Source organism: Coffea arabica, chromosome 9e, assembly GCF_036785885.1.
Source record: "Coffea arabica cultivar ET-39 chromosome 9e, Coffea Arabica ET-39 HiFi, whole genome shotgun sequence".
NCBI classification, from domain to species: Eukaryota; Viridiplantae; Streptophyta; class Magnoliopsida; order Gentianales; family Rubiaceae; genus Coffea; species Coffea arabica.
In genome coordinates this window covers 34,013,362-34,035,265 of record NC_092327.1, presented here as the reverse complement: position 1 = coordinate 34,035,265, position 21,904 = coordinate 34,013,362, and the positions used below count along the sequence as shown (strand labels likewise).

The window sequence follows — 21,904 nt, the reverse complement described above, 5'->3', positions numbered from 1 at the left end:
TATGGAATGCGATTTTTTGATAGAAAATTTTTAATTTTTTATGAAAATATTTTTTAATATATATATATATCAAGTTGTTATAATATATATTTTTTATAAAAATTCTTAAAAATAACAATCCGAACAAGATTGTATGGCACAAATTAGTCATCAAATTTTCTTTGTTGACACAAAAGTAGCTAAATTGACAAAAAGGGCCACTAAGGTCATTTTACCAAATTCTATCAACAAAAAAATAGTTGTCAAAGATCATTTTACCAAAAAATAGTTAAATTTTAATGATTTGTCGATTATTTTACATTTTTACTGATAGAATTTGATAAAATGACTTCGGTGGCCTTTTTTGCCATTTTGGTGACCTTTGTAGTAACAACAAAAATTTTTATTACTAACTCGGACTATATTTGATAATTTAGTGATCTTTTTGATAATTCACTCGTAAATAAATATAAATGATTATCCTAACATATATAAAAGCGGCTGGAGGAGTTACTGTTTCAGCTACTGTGATTTTTCGTCCCCCATTTTCGTAATTATGCTGAAGTTGTTGGGCTTTGTGGTCTTTTGATGTTGTTGAAAGAAAACCAGAAGTTAAAAGTACATGCGGGGAAAATAACGCGTGTCCTGACCAGATGGGCTGTAATAGAACGCTAGTGGGGTATGTCTTGTTGTTTGTGTACCGTTGATAAGGCTTGGGGGTGAATTCAAAATGAAACCAATCTCTAATCCAGTTTTTGAGATAGTTTTAAAATATTTTATTATAACAATGTAAATGAAAAATTTTTACTATAAATATTTTTTAAAATATTTGATATATTATATAGATGAGATTTTTTAAAATTATTTTTGTTCTTATATTATTGTATAGTATTTGAAAATTTTATTTTTGAAAAATAGACCATTCCATTCAAAACTTGGCTCGGCTAGCTCGAGCTCGCTCGATTAGTAATTCAATTTTCACAAGCTGTTCGAGATCGATTTAGTGCACTCGATCGAAAACTCGAGCTCGAACTCGAGTTCGTTTGGGAGATGAACATTAGGGCAAGGCCGAAAGAGGAAAGAAAAAATTAGGGCTAGAAACAGGAGAATGAATTAGGTATAAGTATCAATATACAATGAAATGACACTAATGACCCTACTATTCGAGCCTATTGAGCTTAAACGAGTCGAGTAGAGGTGGCAAAATGGCCGGGATGGGCGGGATTTGATTGGGTTTAAGATGGAACCGAATCATATGGGTTTGGGCCCAATCTTACCCATATATGTTTTGGGACTAACTTGGACGGGATCACTTTGGGATGGGTTTAGATTGATCCCGCCCAATACCCAAATCTATTTTCTACATATTTTTTCCTTTAATTTATTTTTTATTTTTTTATATAATTTTAATATTTTTGATTTATTAAAATTCTTTTAGTTTTATTAAATAAACATGCAAGTGCTTTATACTCAGAATTATCACCAAAAATTGGATTAACAAATAAAGGAAAAGATAGATATACAATCATGATTATAAAATTGTTAAATATAATTTTTGAATCTAAGACTCCATTTGGATTGGCTATTTTTTCAAAAAATAAGTTTTTCAAATACAATGTTACAGTAATATACAATAACTCAAAAAACATCCCATCCATATTAGTATATCAAATATTTCAAAAAAAATTTATAGTAAAAAATTTTCATATACACTAATACAATAAAATATTTCAAAAACACCCCTCAAAAATAGTTAATCCAAAGGGAGCCCTTGCTATTTGAGCCCAATGGGTACCCAAACATTTTCCAAAATTTCCCATCAATTAATGGGTACAATTGGGATTTGTCCCATTTTAAACCCAATATCAAATTCCAATACCCATCCCGCCCAAAGTCTCAATGGGCATGGGTAACCCATTGGGACTTGGGACAAGTTGCCACCTCTAGAGTCGAGCATAGCTCGGCTCGTCTATTAAACGAGCCTAAGTTGAACTCGAGCTCGGCTCGTTTCTCTCAGTAAACGAGCCGAGTCGAGCCCTTATCGAGCCGGGTTGAGCTTGGCTCGCAAGTTACCTGGTTCGATTAACAGCTTTAAGTAGAGGTGAAGGATGTGGTAGGAGAGGGTCAGAACTTTGTCAATTCTTATTGCCTTTTCTTATTATTCTACGACAATTTCCTAATGCTACAAGCTAATCTAAGGTTATATTGAATAATATTAGGGCTTTGGGTTACAATGGATATAGAATATACTGTTTGGATTGACCATTTTTTCAAAAATTCAAATACAATGTTGAAGTAATACACAAATAAAATTAATTTAAAAAACATCTCATCCATACAATATATCAAATATTTTAAAAAATATTTATAGTAAAAGTTTTTCATATACACTGTTACGGTAAAATTTTTCAAAAACACCCCAAAAACAGCTAATTCCAACGGAGCAGTTAATCCAAACAGCTAATCCATACTTAAAGTATGCTATCTTTTGTTGCTGGAATTGATTGTATCAGAATCAGATAGATGTTCTCTTTTGAGCTCTACATATTTGTGGCTTTTACTGATATGTGTAGATGAAGCAAAACGGGCTGCATATGATTCGTTTATTTTCAAAGGGAGCTGAAAGTTTGGTTTAGCACTTGCTGTATGGAGACATTTGTCTTACTAATTAAATGCTATTTATGTTTGGTAGTGGCGAGGCATTTGCTGTTTGATAGATACTAAGTTCACTACGTGCATCTATACTCAATAGTGTTTTGAGTTGAATTTGAATATAATGAATTATACTTTAATTGAGTTATGATTTTGTTGTGAATTATGCAGGTGCACAATCTGCTAGAAGGGTACTGTGACTTTATCAACTGTAATTGATTTTTTCTTGTTATTGAAAGGTGGTACCCTGTTACTAGAAGCCAATCTTTGATTAAATGGTTGTGTGCGATGGATGTTTTGGTAATGAGTTTTATATCTATGTTGATTTTGTTGATACTAGTATTTTGACGCGTGCTATGCACGGGTTATATTTCAAATTAAAATAATATTATATATATATTTATATAATATGTTGTGGTATAGAATAATAAATAAATAAATATAGACTAAAAATTTTAAAGAAGTGTATGCTTAACATGTTGAAAAGAATTTAATTTATAATGATTTACATGATAGAGGAATGATTAACGCTTTTAAGGAGAAGGTTAGGTTGGGTGGTAAGGTGAGAAGAGTTTTCTAAAAAAAAAATCAATTTATCAATATCCGACAAAGCATATTACGTTATACCCATATATCAAAATTTATAATATAAAAAAAATAAATTTAACCAATTTATTTTCTTCCATTTTTAGAAAAAAAAAATGTTTCTCCTATCTTGTACACCTAAAATTGTTGACTACATTTAGATTAGCATTTTTCATAAACTTTAATGTATATTTTAAAAAAATCTCTGTAATATGTGTTTTTAGAGTTATCAAAATTATTAAAAATTACCCTCATTTCTTATCCGCTACCTAATCATCAAATGCCTCCTATAACTTTTGTACATTCTATCATAGTACCACTCTCTCTATTATTTTTTTGTCATCTCTGTCATATATCTGTTAGGGGTGGGCACGGGTCGGGTACCCGCCCCTAATAAGATATGGCTGACCCGACCCAAAAATATCGGATCAGCCATTTTGCGACCCTAACCCGCTCCTAATGTTTTCGGGTACCCGCTATTCGGGTACCCGAAAAAAATGGACAGGTAGCGGGTACCCGAAAAAAATGGGCGGATCATAGGATATCCGCCCCTAAAAAAAACTATTTTTCAATAAAAAAATATTTTTCACTTAATATCAACATGTTTTCCAATAAAAAAAGTATGTTTTCCAATTAACATTGGTAGATATATTATAACCAAAATCCATGCATCACCATTCTCACACATTTCATCTAATAATCAAACTGATTTCATAAATTTAGTACATATTAGAATTATAATATCTAATAGATAAAACGAAATTTTATAATAATTTTGAGTATATCACCATTCTCACGCATTTCGCATTTCATCCTTCTATAACATAACAAACACAAGAATAATAAGTATATGGCAACTTTTCCAACTTCCTTAAGGATATTATGATACAAGATTGCATCCAAAATGAGTCGATTGTGGAATCAAGTCCGGAAAAAAATTGAACAGAGCTAATAATTTTTGAAGAAAGTATAACCAAAATAATCTTGAAAAATTTTTCCCAACTTTCTTACGTCTTTGGAATAGACCTTGTTGCATTAAAGGTGATGAAAAAGAAAAATAAATTTCTTGCACTAAAATAAAGGAAACAAATTTAAGAGACACAATTGCAATAAAATAAATAAATAAATGAAAGATAGAAATGTTTTAATTATCTAGCTAACAAAAAATTGGAGCTTCAAACACAAATTTTTGATTGAATTGATCAAAATTTTGCAGAAAAGATCGATGGAAGTAGAATAAAAATGAAAAAGAATGAAAGGGATGAACAATTTTTATGATAGAGTTTCGCAAATTTTTCTTTGTTTTATTCATTTGATTTAGGTTTCACCAAGAATATTCACTTTTTTTAGACAAGATGAGGAGAGGCGGATCATATGAGATTAAAATATGAGGTTGTGAACCACTTTACTTACACTTAGGATTAAAAATTATAAAATTATATAATGAACCCTTATTTTTAAAATATTTATATAATATACCCTGCGGGTCGGGTACCCGCGGGTTTTTATTTTGCTGATCCGTATCCGTATCCGTTTTTACGGGTACCCGACCCGCATCTGCCCCCCCAAGAAAAATCGGATCGAATATCCTATTTTTCGGATTGGATCGGATCGGTTGGTCGGGTTTTCGAATCGGGTCGGATTTTTTGCCCACCCCTAATCTCTGTAATCCCCTTTCTTTTTCTTTCCTTTCTCCACCCATCCTTGTAACCCCCGTTTCTTCTTCAACCTTTCCCGCCACTTTTCAACTCCTCACCATTTTCTTCCCTCCCTCCTACCCCCACACCCAACCTCTAGCTTCATATCCCTGCGGCCCAATATATTTAACTTTATCTACCATAATGAAAATATAAAATTGAAAATTGGTTACAATGGTTGCAATTATTAGCATCTAAAAATGGAAATGAAAAACTAATAATATGTATAATATCCTCAAGTACTACAATCAATATATATATATAAATATATATATTTTTAACATAGCAAATACATATTTACATAAATAAATATATATATATATATTTTTTAACATAGCAAACACATATTTACATATGAAGACAGCAATAAGAATACATAAAATAATTAGTGATACCAGAAGTTATCCTTAGTGTTTAGGTTTTGCACTCTTATTCAAATCTAATCAGGGTCTAATTTGGATCAGATATATACAAATTAATTAGTATTTTTGGGTCGAATGTTCTTTATCTTTCTCTTAAACTATAATGTTACTTTTTTAAAATTTTTTGGTAGAATTGGTGTTGTTATTATCATTGTTTTTATCAAAATGAATATTTCAAAAAAAAATTTCCACGTTAAAAGGCCAGTAGTACTTTGTTTTTTATTTAATGATTTCATAATTTAGATTTCATGAATGGTATCATTCTTGATTTTTTAAATCCACTACATGATTCCTTTTTGTTTTCTATTTAATATTGCCCTTTTACTCAGGATTACTAAGTTAAAAGATAAAATATTATCATTTACTTTTACTAAGCTTGGCAATGTGTTCTCTTTATTTACCCTCCCACTAATAAATTTCATAACAAATTCCTATATAAGTGGAGCCACTTCTTACTTATTTAAAATAGAAAGGCATGAAAGCCACTTCTTAGTTCTTATTTAGGAAAATGTTATTTGCACTTCATTTTTTATTATTTGCAATTCCACCATTTGTTTTATCATATAGTCTAATTAATGAAAACTATACGATCAAAATAATTATTGAAGTGTGAATAACAAAAATGGGAGTGTAAATAACATTTTCTCTTACTTTTTTAAATTAATAAGAAAGCATGAAAGAATGTTATATTTGTTATCTCTTCTTATGATTTTATAGAAGTCTTAATTGGAGTGGAATCATAAATAACGCAAGGCAATCGGGAAACGTGATATGTTGAAATTCAAATAGGATAACATACACATTAATTAACAAATTGAAATGAAATGACTTTAAAAAATAACCAACAATTTCAAATGTGAAGAGTAGATGTGGAAGTTAAGAGAAATATATTTTATAAATTAAATTAAATGTGAAATGCTAGAAAAATGGAATTGGGAGTGGGAAGATATGTGAAAATTTGTTGCTAAAAATCCCTTTTCAAATTTATATAGATATAGATATTGATTGAGTAGGACAAATTGCATATGAACTCTTCATTTTGAAAGAAGCCTCATATTCTGGAATGTTGATTGATCTATATGTATATGGCTCTACCTTTTAACTAGAGCTGCAAACGAGTTAAATCGACTCGAATTTTGGCCTAATTAAAATGAACTCGACTCACTTTTATTGAGTTTGAACTCGATGAGATTTCAATGTAAAAGTCAAATTTGAACTCGACCTCAAATTCGAACATAGTCAAGCTCGAGTTCGACCCTACTCAAGCTTACAAAATAAAAATAATTATTTTGTTTTTTAAAGAATCAATAAAATAGTCATTTTTCTTGATAAATAATAAAAATTTTAAAGATGTATAAGTAATTTCACTATCAAAATAAAAATAATATGCATACATGTGTGTGTGTGTATATATATGTGTGTGTGTGTAGATATGTATATATGCACATATATGTATGTATGTATTCTTGAGTCAGCTCGCAAATTAATGTATTGAATCTCTTTATGCTCGGTTTGAATTTGATGACTTGATTGACTCAAACTTGACTTGAATTCAATGTTGACCAATCTCAAGTCGAGCTTTGATCGAACCTTTGCTATAATATGTAACATTCATATATGCCTGGCAATTGGGCGGGTTGGGTGGATTTTGGGCGGGTTAATGTTAGGTTTTCATTTAAATGGGTTATACCCAACCCGCCCAACTTTAGATTGGGTTAATCTTGGGTTGGGTCATATTGGGTTATGTGAGAACCCGTAAATTTCTTTATTTCTAGGCTTTATTTTATTTATTTGCAAGCCTTTTATGCATTTTCTTTAGTAGGAAAATTTTCTAGATAATTTTTATGAATAAATATAGATTTTAGATGATTTTTCTAGTATCGGTTAGTTTTTGAGAAATTAAGAGCGTATACCGGACGTGGGACCCGCTAGTGCGGAAAGTTCGGCCAATTAGGTTGAGTTTGGGATACTGGGATTAATTTACTAGGTGCTAGGAGATGATTAGAGGTTGTTATATGGATGAGAGTGGAGAGACAAAAGGATAACCATGTATTAATTATAGTGACAAGTGTCACTTGGAGAACTAGTCTTACTTGTTGACCACTATTCATACTTTACCAAATAAATCAAAAATTGACCCAAAAATCACTAAAATTTCCAAGCTTATGGCCGGCTCTCTCTAAGGGAGAAAGAAAAGAAAACTCTCCACTTTCTTAGCTCCAATCTTGTTCAATCTTCAATTCCAACCGTTTAATCTTGAATTTTCTCCATAAAACCTCTTAGTTTAGTAGTATTAAGCTTGGTTGTGAAGTAATTTGGAGGAGCAAGGTGCTAAATTGGGTCTTTTCTTGGGTTTGTAAGGTATGTGACCAAGGAACCTTCTCTTTGATCCTAATAATGTTCAATTTGTACCTTATGTGAGTTAAAGAGATAAATTTAGGTGTTATTTTGTGACTTTTGGTTGAAATTGGTGAAGTTTTATATTTATTTGAGATTTTTCTGTTCTCATATGATTAATGTTGTTGGACCATGGATGATGGTTGAGAATGGTTTAGAATGAAGCTTTAGTGTGTAAATTGTAGCTATTTGCGGAAAATTTCCGCTTTGAACGGAAATTTCGGAAATTAGGGTTGCAATTGAACCTATTCTGCCTGGCACTGTTGGACCTAGTTAGAGGCCGAATTAGCCTTAGGTTAAAACATGAAAGTTGTAGAGAATGATTTTTTATGGTTGCCTACAAAAATTCAAGCCAATCGGAGCAACGTATCCTATAAAAAGACTGAAATACCCCTGCTGCCCTGTTTCTACCCGAACATGCTAATCAGCTTTGGTAATTGGTTAATTTGATTGGGAATACTACTGATTTGGTTGTCGATGTCTTCTTAAGAATTTTAGCCTTGTGTCTTAGCTTTCAAATGGCTTTGGAATCACTTGAATTGGAGTTGTATATGCTGAGATATGACTGAATGAATCAGAGCTGCCACAGTAAACATCGAATTGGAAAATTTGGGGTTATTTTGGTAAATTTGACCTAGAAACATTGTAAACTGGACTGAGTGGCCTCCTTCAACATTGTAGCCCTTCCTGTTAGCTTCGAAACGGTGTATATTGTACATCCATCTGATAATTTTAGTGTCGGTTGTGTCCAATACGCTTAATGACGTCAAAACTGTTTTTAGGTCTTGGAGCTTAACTCTCATTTCCGGACTTTCCCTAACTTACTTTAGTACTTATACGTGCTAATGAAGCCTTATCTTTGGTAGTATGTGGAATTGGTTTATGACTTATAATCGAGTCTTATTGTGCTTGTTTGAATATTTTAGGGCGTGACGGTGATTAAAGATGCTCTTTGGGCGGAAGTTTATGAAATTTCACTTGCTTGCCTGATGAGTGTACTACTCACTTGCTTGTTACTGTGTGGCTTTGTTATATTTGAACTTGATGCATTGAATGCTTATTTGCACTGTTGAAACTGAATAAAGTGAGGGTGTACTTGATCGCTCTCACCCCTTTTGTATTATATATGACTGTTTACTGCGAAATTGAATGATACATGCAAATACTTGAATTGGTGTCGTATGGACGAGTATCCAACGGCCTTACTGTTATCACTAAGCTCAACCCTATTGGTGGTCAATTGAATCGAGCCGGCAAGAGGTTGGTCGTGAAAATTGACGAGCCATGGGGACTGTGGTGTGGAATCTTGGAGTATGAGACTCTCGGTTCCGGTATACTCGAGTATTACCAAATTTGTACTGTATGGAGTTCGGGCCCGGAAGGGGTATGTTGGGTGGAAGGAATGGAAGTAAAGTGGAGCCTACGGTTGGTCACCTTGTAAACATTGACGGAGGGTCAATGAAGTCCGATCAAGTATACAAGCGAGGAAAGAGGCTCTTGAGAGCCGTCCGTATCCTTTTACCAATTCTCTTGATGTGTACTCTTGGCTTACTTTCTATTAGATGAATTGGAATGAAATGCTATATGCTTATATGAATTTCGTTGCTTAAGTGGTAGTCTCGCACTGGGCGTAAGCTCACTCTATTCCTTTTGTTTTCCTTACAGGAATTTAAATACTTTTGGAAAGGTTATGAATATTGGTTGCCGAGTTGAGCTTATGTGAATGAAATTTTGAATAGCTCCTTTTGGGCAAAACCCTAAGTGTATTTTGATCCAACCAACTCGTTGAGTTGTAATTTGCAAACCGTACTTGTATAAACTTGTTGGACAACTTGTGTATGCTATTCTAACGTGCCAGTTACTATTCATGTTCGGCTCCGATTTTCATTTTTTTTTATTTTGCAATTTGACTTGTTTAAGCGCGCTTGTTCAACCCGGAACGTTTAGATTGCATTGAACTGTCCCGTTAGTCCTGGCGAGAGTTGGACAGGCAGTCTGCTAACCCCTCTGGTTCGCCTTATGGGGAGGTGGGGCTGTCACAGGTTATCTCAAATCCATAACCCAAATATGACCCAATATATTAAATAATAGATTTTGATACATAAACTCTCTCAAATATATTTTCATAGACAAAAAAAAAATCACACACATAAATATATTTTCACACACTAAAGCACTTACAGATGCAAGCATATACTCACTTTTTAAGTTCTTTTGAAATACATTGTTTTTGGGCATTTTTACACATACAAACACACTAAAATTCACACTAATATACTTTCACAAATACACACACATACCAACTGTTTAAACTACTTGGATCCAATCACATTTTAAAAAAAGTTATAAACTGAAATTTTGAGTCATAAATGAATCTTGTAAATAAACTATAGTCTCATATTTGTAATGTAATTTGTTCAACGAAATTACTTATTTAGCTCTATATTATTATTTTATAATATGTGTATAAAAATATATATATATATATGTGTGTGTGTGTGTGTGTGTGGGGCAGGTCGGGTAACGCGGGTTTTTAATTATATGATCCTAGTTCAGGAATTGTAATTACTAACCACAAAAATCAATGTTTGGCTAATGAAATCCTGCTAATTAATATAATCAAAGCTCCTATTCATCCATGGCAGGACTCAAACAATCTCAGCAATCGAAACAGAGCCCTGTATTTTAAGTGGATTCATCATCTTAAATATTTGTCATTGGCGGAGCATATTGGAAAGTTAAACAAGCTTTGGGCCAAAATGGAAAACAATAATGTAGAAACAAATAAATAAAGAAGCTCAACATTTTGCTCAGAACCAAGCAATTGAAGCTAAGTCACATAGTAAAAAAAATAATAAAAAAATAAAAAAAGCCTATGTCACATCATGTTTCAATGGGCTCATCCTCTGAACCGCTCCAAATTACAATTCCTCAACGGGGCAGGTCGGGTACCGCTTTAAATTAACTTGTTTTTTTGTTTTTTTTTTTAAATTTAAATTAGGTAATGGGTATCCAACATAAATACTCAAACCGCCCAAAATATATATGAATTTTTATTACCCAACCCAAATTTAATCCAAAACCTACCTTACCCAACCCAACCTCTCAAATTAGTGGGTGAGGTATTCGCAATGTTAGTTATAGCATTGCTATAATAGGTAACATTCAATCATTCATAAGTACACATTCATTCATACTAGAAAGCTCACCATTGCTATAATAGGTAACATGCTATCTTATATTACTACGAGGTATTCGCAATGTCAGTTATACCACAGTTTTTAATTCCACATAAGGAAACCCATCACAAGCATCATGATTGTTACTATGGTCCAGCGAGATGTGCTTTAGTTCATGCATCACAAGGCTTATAGCAAATGCATTTGCCAAAAGGCTTGCTACATTTGCCATCAGGATAATTTTCTTCTGAACAGGAAAACCGACAATCTCCTCTAAACAAACAAGGGCCGTCAAAATGCTTTGATGGTTTAGAGCATGCTGCAGCTTCAGCTTCCATGACATCATCTACTACATTTTTCAAACAATCAAAGAGTAAGCATTTGCACATTTTGCTTACAAAATAAGAAAAAACTAAATACATTCTAGAGTCCTTGCATTTGGGTAATAGAGAAAAGAGCTCAGACCATTAGTGTCCTTTGACAAAATCAAGTAAAGTGGGCGAAAAGGACTCAATTATGTAATACAGTACAAGAGCATTCAATGGAAAGAAAGAACATTCATGCATAGATATGGATCGACATTTAGAACACTACCTCAATCAGGTTTTAGAGCGAAAAGAGGGTCTGAGTATCTCTTACAAGAAATGGTAAGAAGAAAGAGCAGCAAAATGATGCCAAGAAATTTCCTCGCTTCCATAACTCCAATGCCTTTTCTGTCCGTTAAGACCAATGTTCTTTAGACAAGCTGATTTATTTATAGCAAAATGGCAACGAGGCATCCTTGCATACGGCATTCTATAAATCAATAGGTGGAGAAATTTTGGAAGCAATGAATTGCTTTAACTCATTTTAATATAGCACTCAACTCTATCCTCATTTCCCTTGCCCCTCCGCAAGAAACACTTATCATACTATTCGTACCCAGGAGGTAGTTGCAATTTTTGTAACAGAAATCTATGATTGAATTATATATAGAGATATTAGTACTACTCTTTCCACATAGGTTTGCCCATATCTATATCAAATATTTGGATTATATTTCGTATAATTATATTTTGTGTTAGTATGTATAGATGTAGATATTTATCAAATAAAATTACCAATTTTCAGGTACCATGTAAACATACATGTTAAGCGTTAGAAGTCATTGGGGAAATTTGTGATTTTTTTTTTTTTTTTCAAATCGTAACTTCTGAAATTTCAAGTTACAGATAATGTGGTGTAGGAAATGCAAACTCAAACGGGCCTTGCCAACTTCACAGATGAACTGTATTACACCGAATAATTTAAAGCGTAATTGTAAAGATGTTTTACCTCTTTCTTTGATTTTTATCCTTGTAGACATCACACCCAGTCAAAACTACTTTAACGAATTCATTTTGTAAAAATTGTCATCCGAAGTAGAGTTCAGAGATATTAGAACAATTTTGCAGTTTTACGTTCAGGGTGAGTAAATTTTTGCAAGACAAGTTCTATTTATGCACCTTCATTATCAACTCAGTCTAGTTCACACCACCTTAAATAGATCGAAGTATTCTCATCCTTCTAAATCTTGAAAACAAAAATTGATCTACAAGTAATTATCACACGAAGAGCAATTCTAACAAGCAAAATTCTCCCAAACTAGCAAATGACAACGAGGGAAATAATACAAAACTGAAACAGTGATACGAGGTTACGGCCTAATAATGATACAAAGACACCCCAAAGGTTAAACATATGGTCCAGTTAAAGAAACAAGCGCACCATATCAGACTTCTGTTTCACCATTGGGTGCAGCATCCGCTGCATTGTAAGCTACATCAGCTGAAGAAGTGTCCATATCATTGAGTCCCAACTCCTCATTCTGCTCCCACGATCTTTCATATTCCTCCACTGGGTAATTTTAGAAGCAATATGCTACTTTTAAGTTATTCAAGTACACAGGAGGCATAATTTTATCGACCGAAAATATGACTACATACAGAAGAATCGTCATCACAGGAAGAGAATGAAGGCATATGCTTACATGATAATTGATGATCGTCCTTAATATCGTCAGTTGCAGGTGCAATGAAGGAATTTGCTAGAGCATCGTCAATAATCAATGTCCAAGGCTCTTCCAAGCTCAAAAGCTGTATTATATAAAAGGTTTGCATGAAACGAGGGACAAATTTACAAGCATAAATTTCAGGGGAGACAGACAACTCATGCTAAGCTTTTCTTCTATAAATGTCTTGTAAGTCCAATGAATATGCGAGAAGAAGATAGTACAGGAACCATAAACATTTGAGCAGGCATTTAGAACATAGCATCCAAATACAAATGAACTTTGCAACATAGCATCACTTTAGCTCAGCCATGTATTTATACTTTTTGAGTATTTTGTGGTAACAAGGGACTCACCTTGTTAAGCCTTGTCGTGAACTCCTGCCATTTGCTTCTTTTAGTGTCATCAAGACTATCTCCAAAAGTGAATCCATGCACTCTCTCAAGATCTGCAGTGTTGATATATAAAATCTCTCTTAAAAAAAAATTTCATTAGCATTAACAGTTCAGCACAAGCAAAAGATTTTTTAATTTGCCAAAGATTAGAACCAAAATCAAAATAAATAAATAAAATTGTCGGCACGCTGAGGTATGATCATCAATCCACTTCTGGGACATGCAGAATATATAATTTTCCTATCTTCTAAAATTTCCACAACAATCTGAGCCTATCAATAGATCACTAGGGCTATCCCCTTTCTGTTCATAGAAATCCATTTAGAAGAGGCTTATACCTTCCAAAAGCCAAGAAAACTGAAAAATTCCACAGGAACTTCCTCCTGGAAGGAGCTGAAGGGGAAAGGAAGCTCCGTTAGGTAGATGTTAATATTCTCAGATCTCCTCCTGGTAATGGAGTTCTGGAAACCTAAGGAGTTAGTTTTCAAATGAGGCTATCGGTAAATGCTCCTTTGAGTTTGAAACAGGAGTAAAAGGGAAGCTTGAAGAAGAGTGGTTGCTAGAAAATCTGGCTCCATGACGGAGACAATGGAAGAATGGGGTACTCGGGGAATTTGCATGTGAACAAGCTTGTAGAAGGGTAGAAAATCTGGGAGTATGTGCAGAGTGCAGAATTGAAGAATGAGGAGTCACATGGGAGGAGTGATTTGAAGATTCACGAGAGAAGCAAAATGACTAGGAACTAGATCCAAACTCACTCAATAAAATACAAATACTCTGGTGTTGAAAAAAGAATGAAGAATTACTCCACATTTGAGGGATCTAACATCAAATTTGTGTTGCAAAGAAGGAAAATGAGGGAAGGAGGAGAACAAAGTAACGTCCAAACCTAATTGACCTAAAAGGTGAGAAAAGACAAATGGATGCACAAAAAGAAAAAACCACTTAAAAATAGTTGAGAAAGTGTAGCTCTTCAACGGACCAAACCAAAAACTACAATCAACTAATGACAAAGTTCTGAATAATCATTGAGAGATATTACGAAACCGATTTGGCAATGCAATCTTAGACACAAGCTGGATATTAATCCAGCGAAAAGTAAATGACAGAGTAACCAAATATTAGCTATATTTTCAAGAAATTGAACAAGAAATGATAGTGCAAGAAATTGGTAGATAGAGAAATAAAATGAGGATTTACAAGGAAACTTACTTTCACTAATTTTTGTAATCAAACCTTCAATAGTGGTCACAACCCCACCCAAGGTGCCACTCGTCAGCTCCAAGTCAAGCTCTGGAATTTTCACACCAGCAGTATCTGACTGATTTGGCCCAATTTTTCAAGTCAGAAAACTCTTCAAGTTTATAAGCAGATTACAATAATGAAAGAATTCAAACAAAGAGCAGTTGAACTTGTACAAATTTACAATTTAGAAACAAGAAAAGGTAAACAATCAGATGCTCTGCAGCAAGTCACATACAGATAAGCTATGCCAAAAGTTTTCTGGTACAAAACTTTCTTGCTTAGATCCAAAATTACAAATTTCAAAAAATAATGACCAAAAAAAAAAAGAGGACGAACCATGAACCCCTATCATGCACACACACACAGTCAAACTATCTAGAAACATCTAGAACAGCATGTGAGGACTCTTACTCTGGTAACCAACCCAATACTGGGGCACGAATTCCACAAAATGCAAAGAAGATACAGCACTTAAAGTTTTACGGTCTAGAATTTTTCAAGGATGATTAAAAAAAGAAAGAAGAGTATAACATATCTCCTTTAATGAACCGCTAAACTGAATTGCAAGTTCAATTAAAACTCAAAACCATAACAACATACTATTTACACTTCCTGAAAGAAATTAAAGAAGTTTGAAAAAGGAAGAATGTAAATGCTATAACTTCCAATGGGATTCATAGAGGATGATCTCTTGTTGATACCCATTTCACAACATAAAAATTTAGTAGTTCCAAAAATGATTATTATTCCTTTCTATCTTTTGTTGTCTCATCACCAATACAGCACACAGCTGAAGAAACCAATATTTTCAGAGTGACAAATGAGCAGAAAAAATAAGGTTTCTTAATATGCCTTTCTAGCCAAAGTTAATGGCCATTTGTTGCTCCAACATGCTTTCCTTGGAAAATTTAGAACAAGGTAAGATTGGAAAGTAGTGCTTTATTATGTTTCAACTCTTCAAATGACACATGTTTGAGACAGATGTAAATATAAAGCACAACATAGATAATGGGAACAGGAGTACGACCAGTAAGAGATATATTCCATTCTCAAAGTGACAGTACATCACAGTCATAGATACCGAAACAAGCTCAAACTATACCTTTATCACATCTCGACTAAGATCCTTTAGATTCTCAACATGAACGGTAATTTTCTTTCCTTTAGGAGGAATCCTTCCACCAGGTTTCAGCTGCAAGAAAAATATAACATCAGCGCACGTCAAAAGCGAGAGAAATGTGTAGAGCCTAGTCCATATTTTTGCCACTATTTCATAGACACAACCAGAGAAAAGTACCTCTGAGTTGCGGTAACCACAAGAATCACAGGAGGATGCCATCACTATTACTTCTTGGAAGTATGGAATATCTATGGAGGGTTAAGCTCAACAAGGCTTAATGTGAAGGCTTACCAAATGAAACAACTACAATTGCATAAAGAAATTACAAAGAAATAAAAGTTTAGTCAAGATATGGACAGGGAACTTCAAAAATAGAAGAAACCACAAAGAAGCAGGTGAAGAACTTTTTGACTATTTTCCATGCGAATTTATTGAAATTTGCGAACAAAAAAAACTTGCATACAGGAGGCATGACTCCTATGCATCTTTCCAATTTCCTTGTACTTGTCAACCCAAGTGTAATTTGACAAATGCTCATGGTCCTTCAGCCCCATCACTGAGGAGAAAAGTCCTTCCAACTAGACTAAAACACCTAATCCTTTTAAGCAAGGCATTCTTTTGATTTAGTTTTACTTATGGTGCACAAATTGAATGTGCCATCTAAAAGGGGATGAACCGACAAGAAGGGGCCCTTCAAATCTTTAATGTTGGACACCCTAAAAAGTATCCACTGGCATTGCAAATATTTGTTTGAAGCAACCTGGTCCAAATTGTTTCCTACATAATATCCTATTTATTGTTTGCTTCTCCACTATACTAAGTTTGCTAAGCAATGGTTTGGCAACCTGTCAGATTGTGTACTAGTTGTGAAGAAGATGATAGAATAAAGGATACTGGTAACGAACATTCGACACTCACACATGGCAGCACAAGCTCCACAGGTTAATGGGAAAGTCATCACCTGTTTAAATACCACAAAAACTTTAATGAGAACGCATAAAAGAGCTCAAGTTATGGGAATTTCCAAACCATAAGGCGTGCTTTCAGAAGACGACATACCTCTTCAGGTGCAGAATACCGAAACAATGCTTCAGCAATTTCCGTGCTGTTACCTTGAGCAATTGCTCGACGACCAGCTCTTGCACCAACTGATCCATGTGGTTCACTTTGGATTTGATCGGGACCATTCTCTGTATTTAATAATGCTCCATCCCCAGCTTCTCCTGATGGTGATGGGTCAACAAGGTACCCTAGAGACGCTTGTTGCTCAGGAGTTCTTGCATAGAACTTAATAGTCAATGATGGATCCAGAGAGGGAGCAAACCTAAAGAGACAGACATCAGTGTCAAATACAAAAAGACAGGAATCAGAATTTCAGGAAATGACTTTTGCAAAAACTAAATGTTTTCCTTTTGAAGGGAAACCATTCACAATTTTATAGGAAATGATGTCTTACGGATTCTCAATGAAGCTGTTACCGGAAGGATCATCAAGAATGAAGGTGAAGGATGAATTTGCTGCTGCACATGCTCTCAGTTTTATTAAGAACTCATCTATTGCATCAGCAGTTTGAGAATTTACTTTCTGAGAAAATAAGCTAGGAGTTAGGGCATTTATTTCTAAACCAAAAGATAGAGCACTTAACAACAAAAACAAGAATAACTATGATGCCAATAATTAAATTCAATGTAAGAAACTCACCCTTCTTTCTTCTTGAAGAGCCTCCAGCTCATCAGCAGCTCGTATCAACACCCCTTCAACCTGGATATACACCACGAACACATTTTATTTCAGGTTTTGACAACAGCATGAAGATGTTGAAGAAAATTAAGAGTGAAGGATTCTGAAAGTTAGCTTCTTAATTCCATGTGATTAACATGATTAACAAAAAAACTTGTGCCAATATAATCTCACCTAAATGCAGTATAAGGAGCATTTTTTTCTTGGGAACGCAGCTGCTTGTGACGGAATAATTGTTGCCACTAAAGCTCTCAAAAAAGTGCCTATTTTTGTTGTTTAGGGGCATAACAAGTACTTTTCTGTCAATTAGTTTTTTTTAATTTTTTAATTTTTTAATTTTTTAATTTTTTAATTTTTTTTTTGAAAAAAAAGCCTTCCATCAAGCTATTCACAGTTTTTTCTTCAAAAACTAGTATAGACATAATGGTTCATTAGACAGTGGTAATTCATGCCAAAGGATAATTTGTATACTTCATGAATCCATACATAGATGCACATAATTGGTGATTATTTGAAAATATAAGAAACACACATACTTGGCAAATAGGCACATGCAAAAGAAACAAATTCTATCTAAAGATAATCCTAGTTTTAGTTTTATCTTTGTCATTAAAGATCACTTTTTCTTTAATTTCCATTAAATGTAAAAGATGTTTGAAAAACACCAAATATCAACCATTGGCATGAAAATATTTTCCGTACCAAAAGCTCTATTTTTCAAGTTATGGAGAGTGGACTAGTTACATTCTGAAAGTGCTTTTATTGTCTAAGTACCTTTCCAGCAACAGCACTGCACCCTGGGATAGCACTGGAATTCATTTGACTTCAATTCAAGACAAAATTTTGAGGAGAGGTTTTGGAGCATAAACTTTTTTTGTTTATGTATCATAATTTGCAAAAACAGATCATACTTGGTTTTGTTAGATTACCAGTATCTAAATACAATACAGATACTTATGTAACAATTGATTGGGAAAACTATGGCGAATAGCTCAAATTATAGCAACGGTGGGAGAATCTCCTCAAGAGTTAGTACTGCTTCCTATACCCAAATACAATTGCAACACCTCTTTCACTCATGCAAAAATAACACAGCCTTTCAATTTCAAAGCAAGACCACAGGAAACACCCAAAAATTCTGCAGACTGCTTTGACCCGGCCTAAAGACATACTAGGAGTGAAATTGTTCAAATTGCTAACCAAATTCTAGCATTGCTAAGAAGGTTTGAAAAATTGTACCGTGGACAAAGAGCCACGCTGAGCCTCAGGAGGGATCTCGAAATCTAGTTCAGGGATCTGCAAAAATACATGAACAGGAAAATGTATAGTAAGCATAACGTAAAAAGGAAACCTTTGTTTAGAAAGCCCAACTGGAACATGAAGCACAAATGCAAAAGATGCTCAGGGTCATGTATTAGGTGTTAAAACTTAGCAAAGCTCCCATACTGCATCTAATCAAGTATACAACCAAATGTCCTTTACTAGACTGCCGGAAGAAAGAATAACTTGAACTACATATAACAGACTTGCAGCAGTTATACAACTGCTAAGATAGGGTACAGTTGTGTGCCTTATCTTGAATAACTCTCTAATAGAATACCTTGATAGTGGCCGACTCGGATTTAACCACTTGACGATTCAGCATCTGCAACAAAATTAAATTTCCAGTCATCCTTGTTCAAGACATGATCCAAAAAGTAAATTAAAAATGCTGAACAATTAGTACAAATCAAATAATTTAGGAATTATATACATCAAAAGTATCAATATAACAAGAAGAAGAAAGCCAAAGAGGCCTAGAAATGTAAATTCCAAATGTAACAGTTTGAGAAGCATTCAATTAAAGAATTGGCAAAAATCATCAAGAAAAATAATCCATAAACTGTAATGCCAGCAAAGGGAGCTTGAGGAAAGCAAGAAAAAGCACCTGCCACTAGATCAAACAGACAAAACATTTTCAACTTATAAGAAAGAGTGATGAAATGGGTCCACAGATATAAAAGAACATCAAATAAGTACACTGGCATACAGAATCAAATCCATCACTGACTAAGCAACATCATATGCCGGATCATGAAGTTCAATGTGGCACAATCAGTCTCTCAAATCAACAGGAAGTTTTACCAAGAGTACCAGAAGTCAATTTACAGAACTAGGTAGAAGATATGAGTCATATCTGGATTCAGTTGGTTAATTATGAGACATCAAGCTTAAAAGTAGCAAAGCAGAAAATCCTCAAAAACTACGTAAAAGATGCACAAAATAAGATGAACTACCACAAAAGCTTGCATTTTTTTTTTTGGACCAAGTCACATATTTTGTCATAATCACTCACACACTCTACAAGACACCAAAAGATGCTTTAACAACAACAGAAAAGAAAAAGCTCCTGGAATCATGCCCAAAGTTTCAAGGTTGTAACATGATTGTCTTAAAATATACACTTCTGATAAGTTATTAGCAGAGTATTATTAGCTTCTACCTTTTGGTAACCTTAGTTTATGTGCTGTCTAACTAGATATCATGAAATGCTTCTTTGTTGAGAAAGTCAACAAATGATAAGCTATGACATGGATAGCAGTAATTTAAATGAAACCTTTTAAATGTCGAGTCACTATCATCATTTCCAAGACTAGAATATATGTAATAACTAGTAAACTTTAATTGACAACAACCTGGCGATCACCTGATGGAATTTTCAGGCAATAATGACACCCTCGAGGTTGAAGTTCACCAGCAAACTGCACTTCATTGTTCCTTTAAGAAAGTAATAAGAGCATAAGAACCTACAAGCCTACCATCTGATTTGCCCCACCCAACTTCTAATTTTTATTATCCCGAGCTGAAGAAGGAACAAATTACCTCTCTCCACAATGTGGACATTCAAATGCTGCCAATAATATCTGCAAGCAGAGGGAACTTTTTAAGTAAGAATGTGCTGGATTCAAGTGGTTTCCTCTCCAAAGTCGTGATCACCCATGGAAGAAAAAAATTAACACAAAATCAATCAATTCTAGGTTTGTTTTTCTCAAACCTTTCTATGATACCAGCAAAGGGAGATATACCTTTCTAAAATGTGGAATTGCAGTCAATAACAATCTTGTTACGCCCTGTTAGCAAAGAAAAGAGGAACTCATGTCAGTAAAACGTCAAAACTCTTATCTCATTCTACTTCTGTTTCAGAAGCAAGAGAAAACTAAATTTTCTTACTTAAATCAATGTCATTCTGACTGCAGATTGATAACAAAGAAAGTAAAATATCATGAAACCTGAAAAGATAAAGCTCTAACCAACAAAGGGGCGAAAAACAGTTCAACATAGAAACAGCAACAAAAAACAAACTGAAACGAGCAATATGACCAGAAATAAACATATGCAGCCACAAAAATGCAGGAAAACCATTACTCCTTTCAATTTTATCACCTCCTATTAATTCATCTATCCTTAATCGGTTTCATAACACCTATATTAATTGAAAACCTCCTAATTACAATCGTAAAAATCAAACCTTTGTCTTATCTTTCTTTTTTCCCTCGCAGTCCCTAATTCCCCAATTTACAGTTGATTAAAGAGTAAGTAGAAAGAGTTACATTTTCCCCACAGCCACAAAAATGCAGGAAAACCATTAATTCTTTTCACTTCCAGCATCTACTAATAATTCATCCATCTTTTATCGAATTCAGAACTCACAATTTGCTCAAGGCATCCAAATTATAACTGTAAAAGTCAAACCTTTGTCTTTACTTCCTCTTCTTCTTCCCCTTGCATTCCCCAAATATGCTAAATTGAACGACAACATAAAAAACGGAAACTGTAACTCAAAGCATTGTTAATTAGAGAGCAAAGTAGAGAACTTCTTACATTTTCTTCGCAGCGCATGCAGAGGCTTTCGACCTCATAAAGAGGTGCGTCAGTGGCAGCATCATCGTCAGCGGCGGCGGCGGAGACGGCTTCTACCACTGACCTGACATCCACAATTTGCGGCTGCTCTGCTCCTCCTCCTCCTCCTCCTCCCCCTGCCTTAATTTCTGTTGTTGTCTCCATTATTAGAAGGAAGATATCAATCAAAAATGGGAATTTGAATTCAGAAAAAATGCTCAGCCGCCGAATATTATTTGCTCAAGACAGCTGAAGAAGAAGAAGCCTTTATATATTTTCAAATTTATTTGGAGGAAAGGGGAAAAAGAGGGAGGCGCTATCTCTAGAACTCACTTGAAGCCGTGAGGAGGCCGCAGGAGACTCTCCTGATTTTCATTTTCCGTCATTTTTTTAGAAATTGAGAATAACATAATTATATTTTAAAGTATAAATTGCCACTAGGCCGTCTTAGCTCAGCCGGTAGAGCGCGTGGCTTTTAACCACGTGGTCGTGGGTTCGATTCCCACAGACGGCGAGGGCGCTTTATTTTTTGGCGAATTTCTGGACAAAATCCCTCTTCTAACCATTTCATTTTTATGTTTATGC

The 21,904-nt window shown here is 34.1% G+C and overlaps 1 protein-coding gene and 1 non-coding gene across 5 annotated transcripts; one reads left to right on the top strand and one right to left on the bottom strand.

Annotated features, from left to right (window-relative positions):
- Positions 1-10,904: 10,904 nt before the first annotated feature.
- LOC113710308 (uncharacterized) lies at positions 10,905-21,671 on the bottom strand. 4 transcript variants are annotated; one of them, XM_027233239.2, is made up of 17 exons: positions 21,302-21,671; positions 20,506-20,550; positions 20,303-20,343; positions 20,116-20,197; positions 19,041-19,085; positions 18,680-18,736; positions 17,402-17,461; positions 17,157-17,284; positions 16,760-17,024; positions 16,595-16,661; positions 15,878-15,948; positions 15,683-15,772; positions 14,548-14,656; positions 13,297-13,388; positions 12,920-13,025; positions 12,658-12,786; positions 10,905-11,260 (listed from the first exon to the last, which is right to left on the bottom strand). In XM_027233239.2, the coding sequence occupies exons 1-16, from the start codon at positions 21,482-21,484 to the stop codon at positions 12,662-12,664; spliced, it is 1,566 nt and encodes a 521-aa protein (XP_027089040.1). In that variant the 5' UTR covers positions 21,485-21,671; the 3' UTR covers positions 10,905-11,260; positions 12,658-12,661. The 4 variants fall into 4 exon arrangements, with proteins under 4 accessions (XP_027089040.1, XP_027089041.1, XP_027089039.1 ...); XM_027233240.2 differs by having other exon boundaries at positions 10,905-11,257; XM_027233238.2 differs by lacking the exon at positions 10,905-11,260 and having other exon boundaries at positions 12,434-12,786.
- An 89-nt stretch (positions 21,672-21,760) lies between these two features.
- Positions 21,761-21,833, top strand: TRNAK-UUU (transfer RNA lysine (anticodon UUU)). Its single transcript has one exon. It is a non-coding gene; the product is annotated as a tRNA-Lys (tRNA).
- Positions 21,834-21,904: the final 71 nt, after the last annotated feature.

Coding starts and splice junctions, on each gene's coding strand:
- LOC113710308 (XM_027233239.2), bottom strand. CDS start 21,484: ATGGAGACAACAACAGAAATTAAGGCAGGGGGAGGAGGAGGAGGAGGA. Junction 16,662..16,759: donor GGTATTCTGCACCTGAAGAG/GTATGTCGTCTT, acceptor GTATTTAAACAG/GTGATGACTTTCCCATTAAC. Junction 13,389..14,547: donor GATTACAAAAATTAGTGAAA/GTAAGTTTCCTT, acceptor TCAACACTGCAG/ATCTTGAGAGAGTGCATGGA.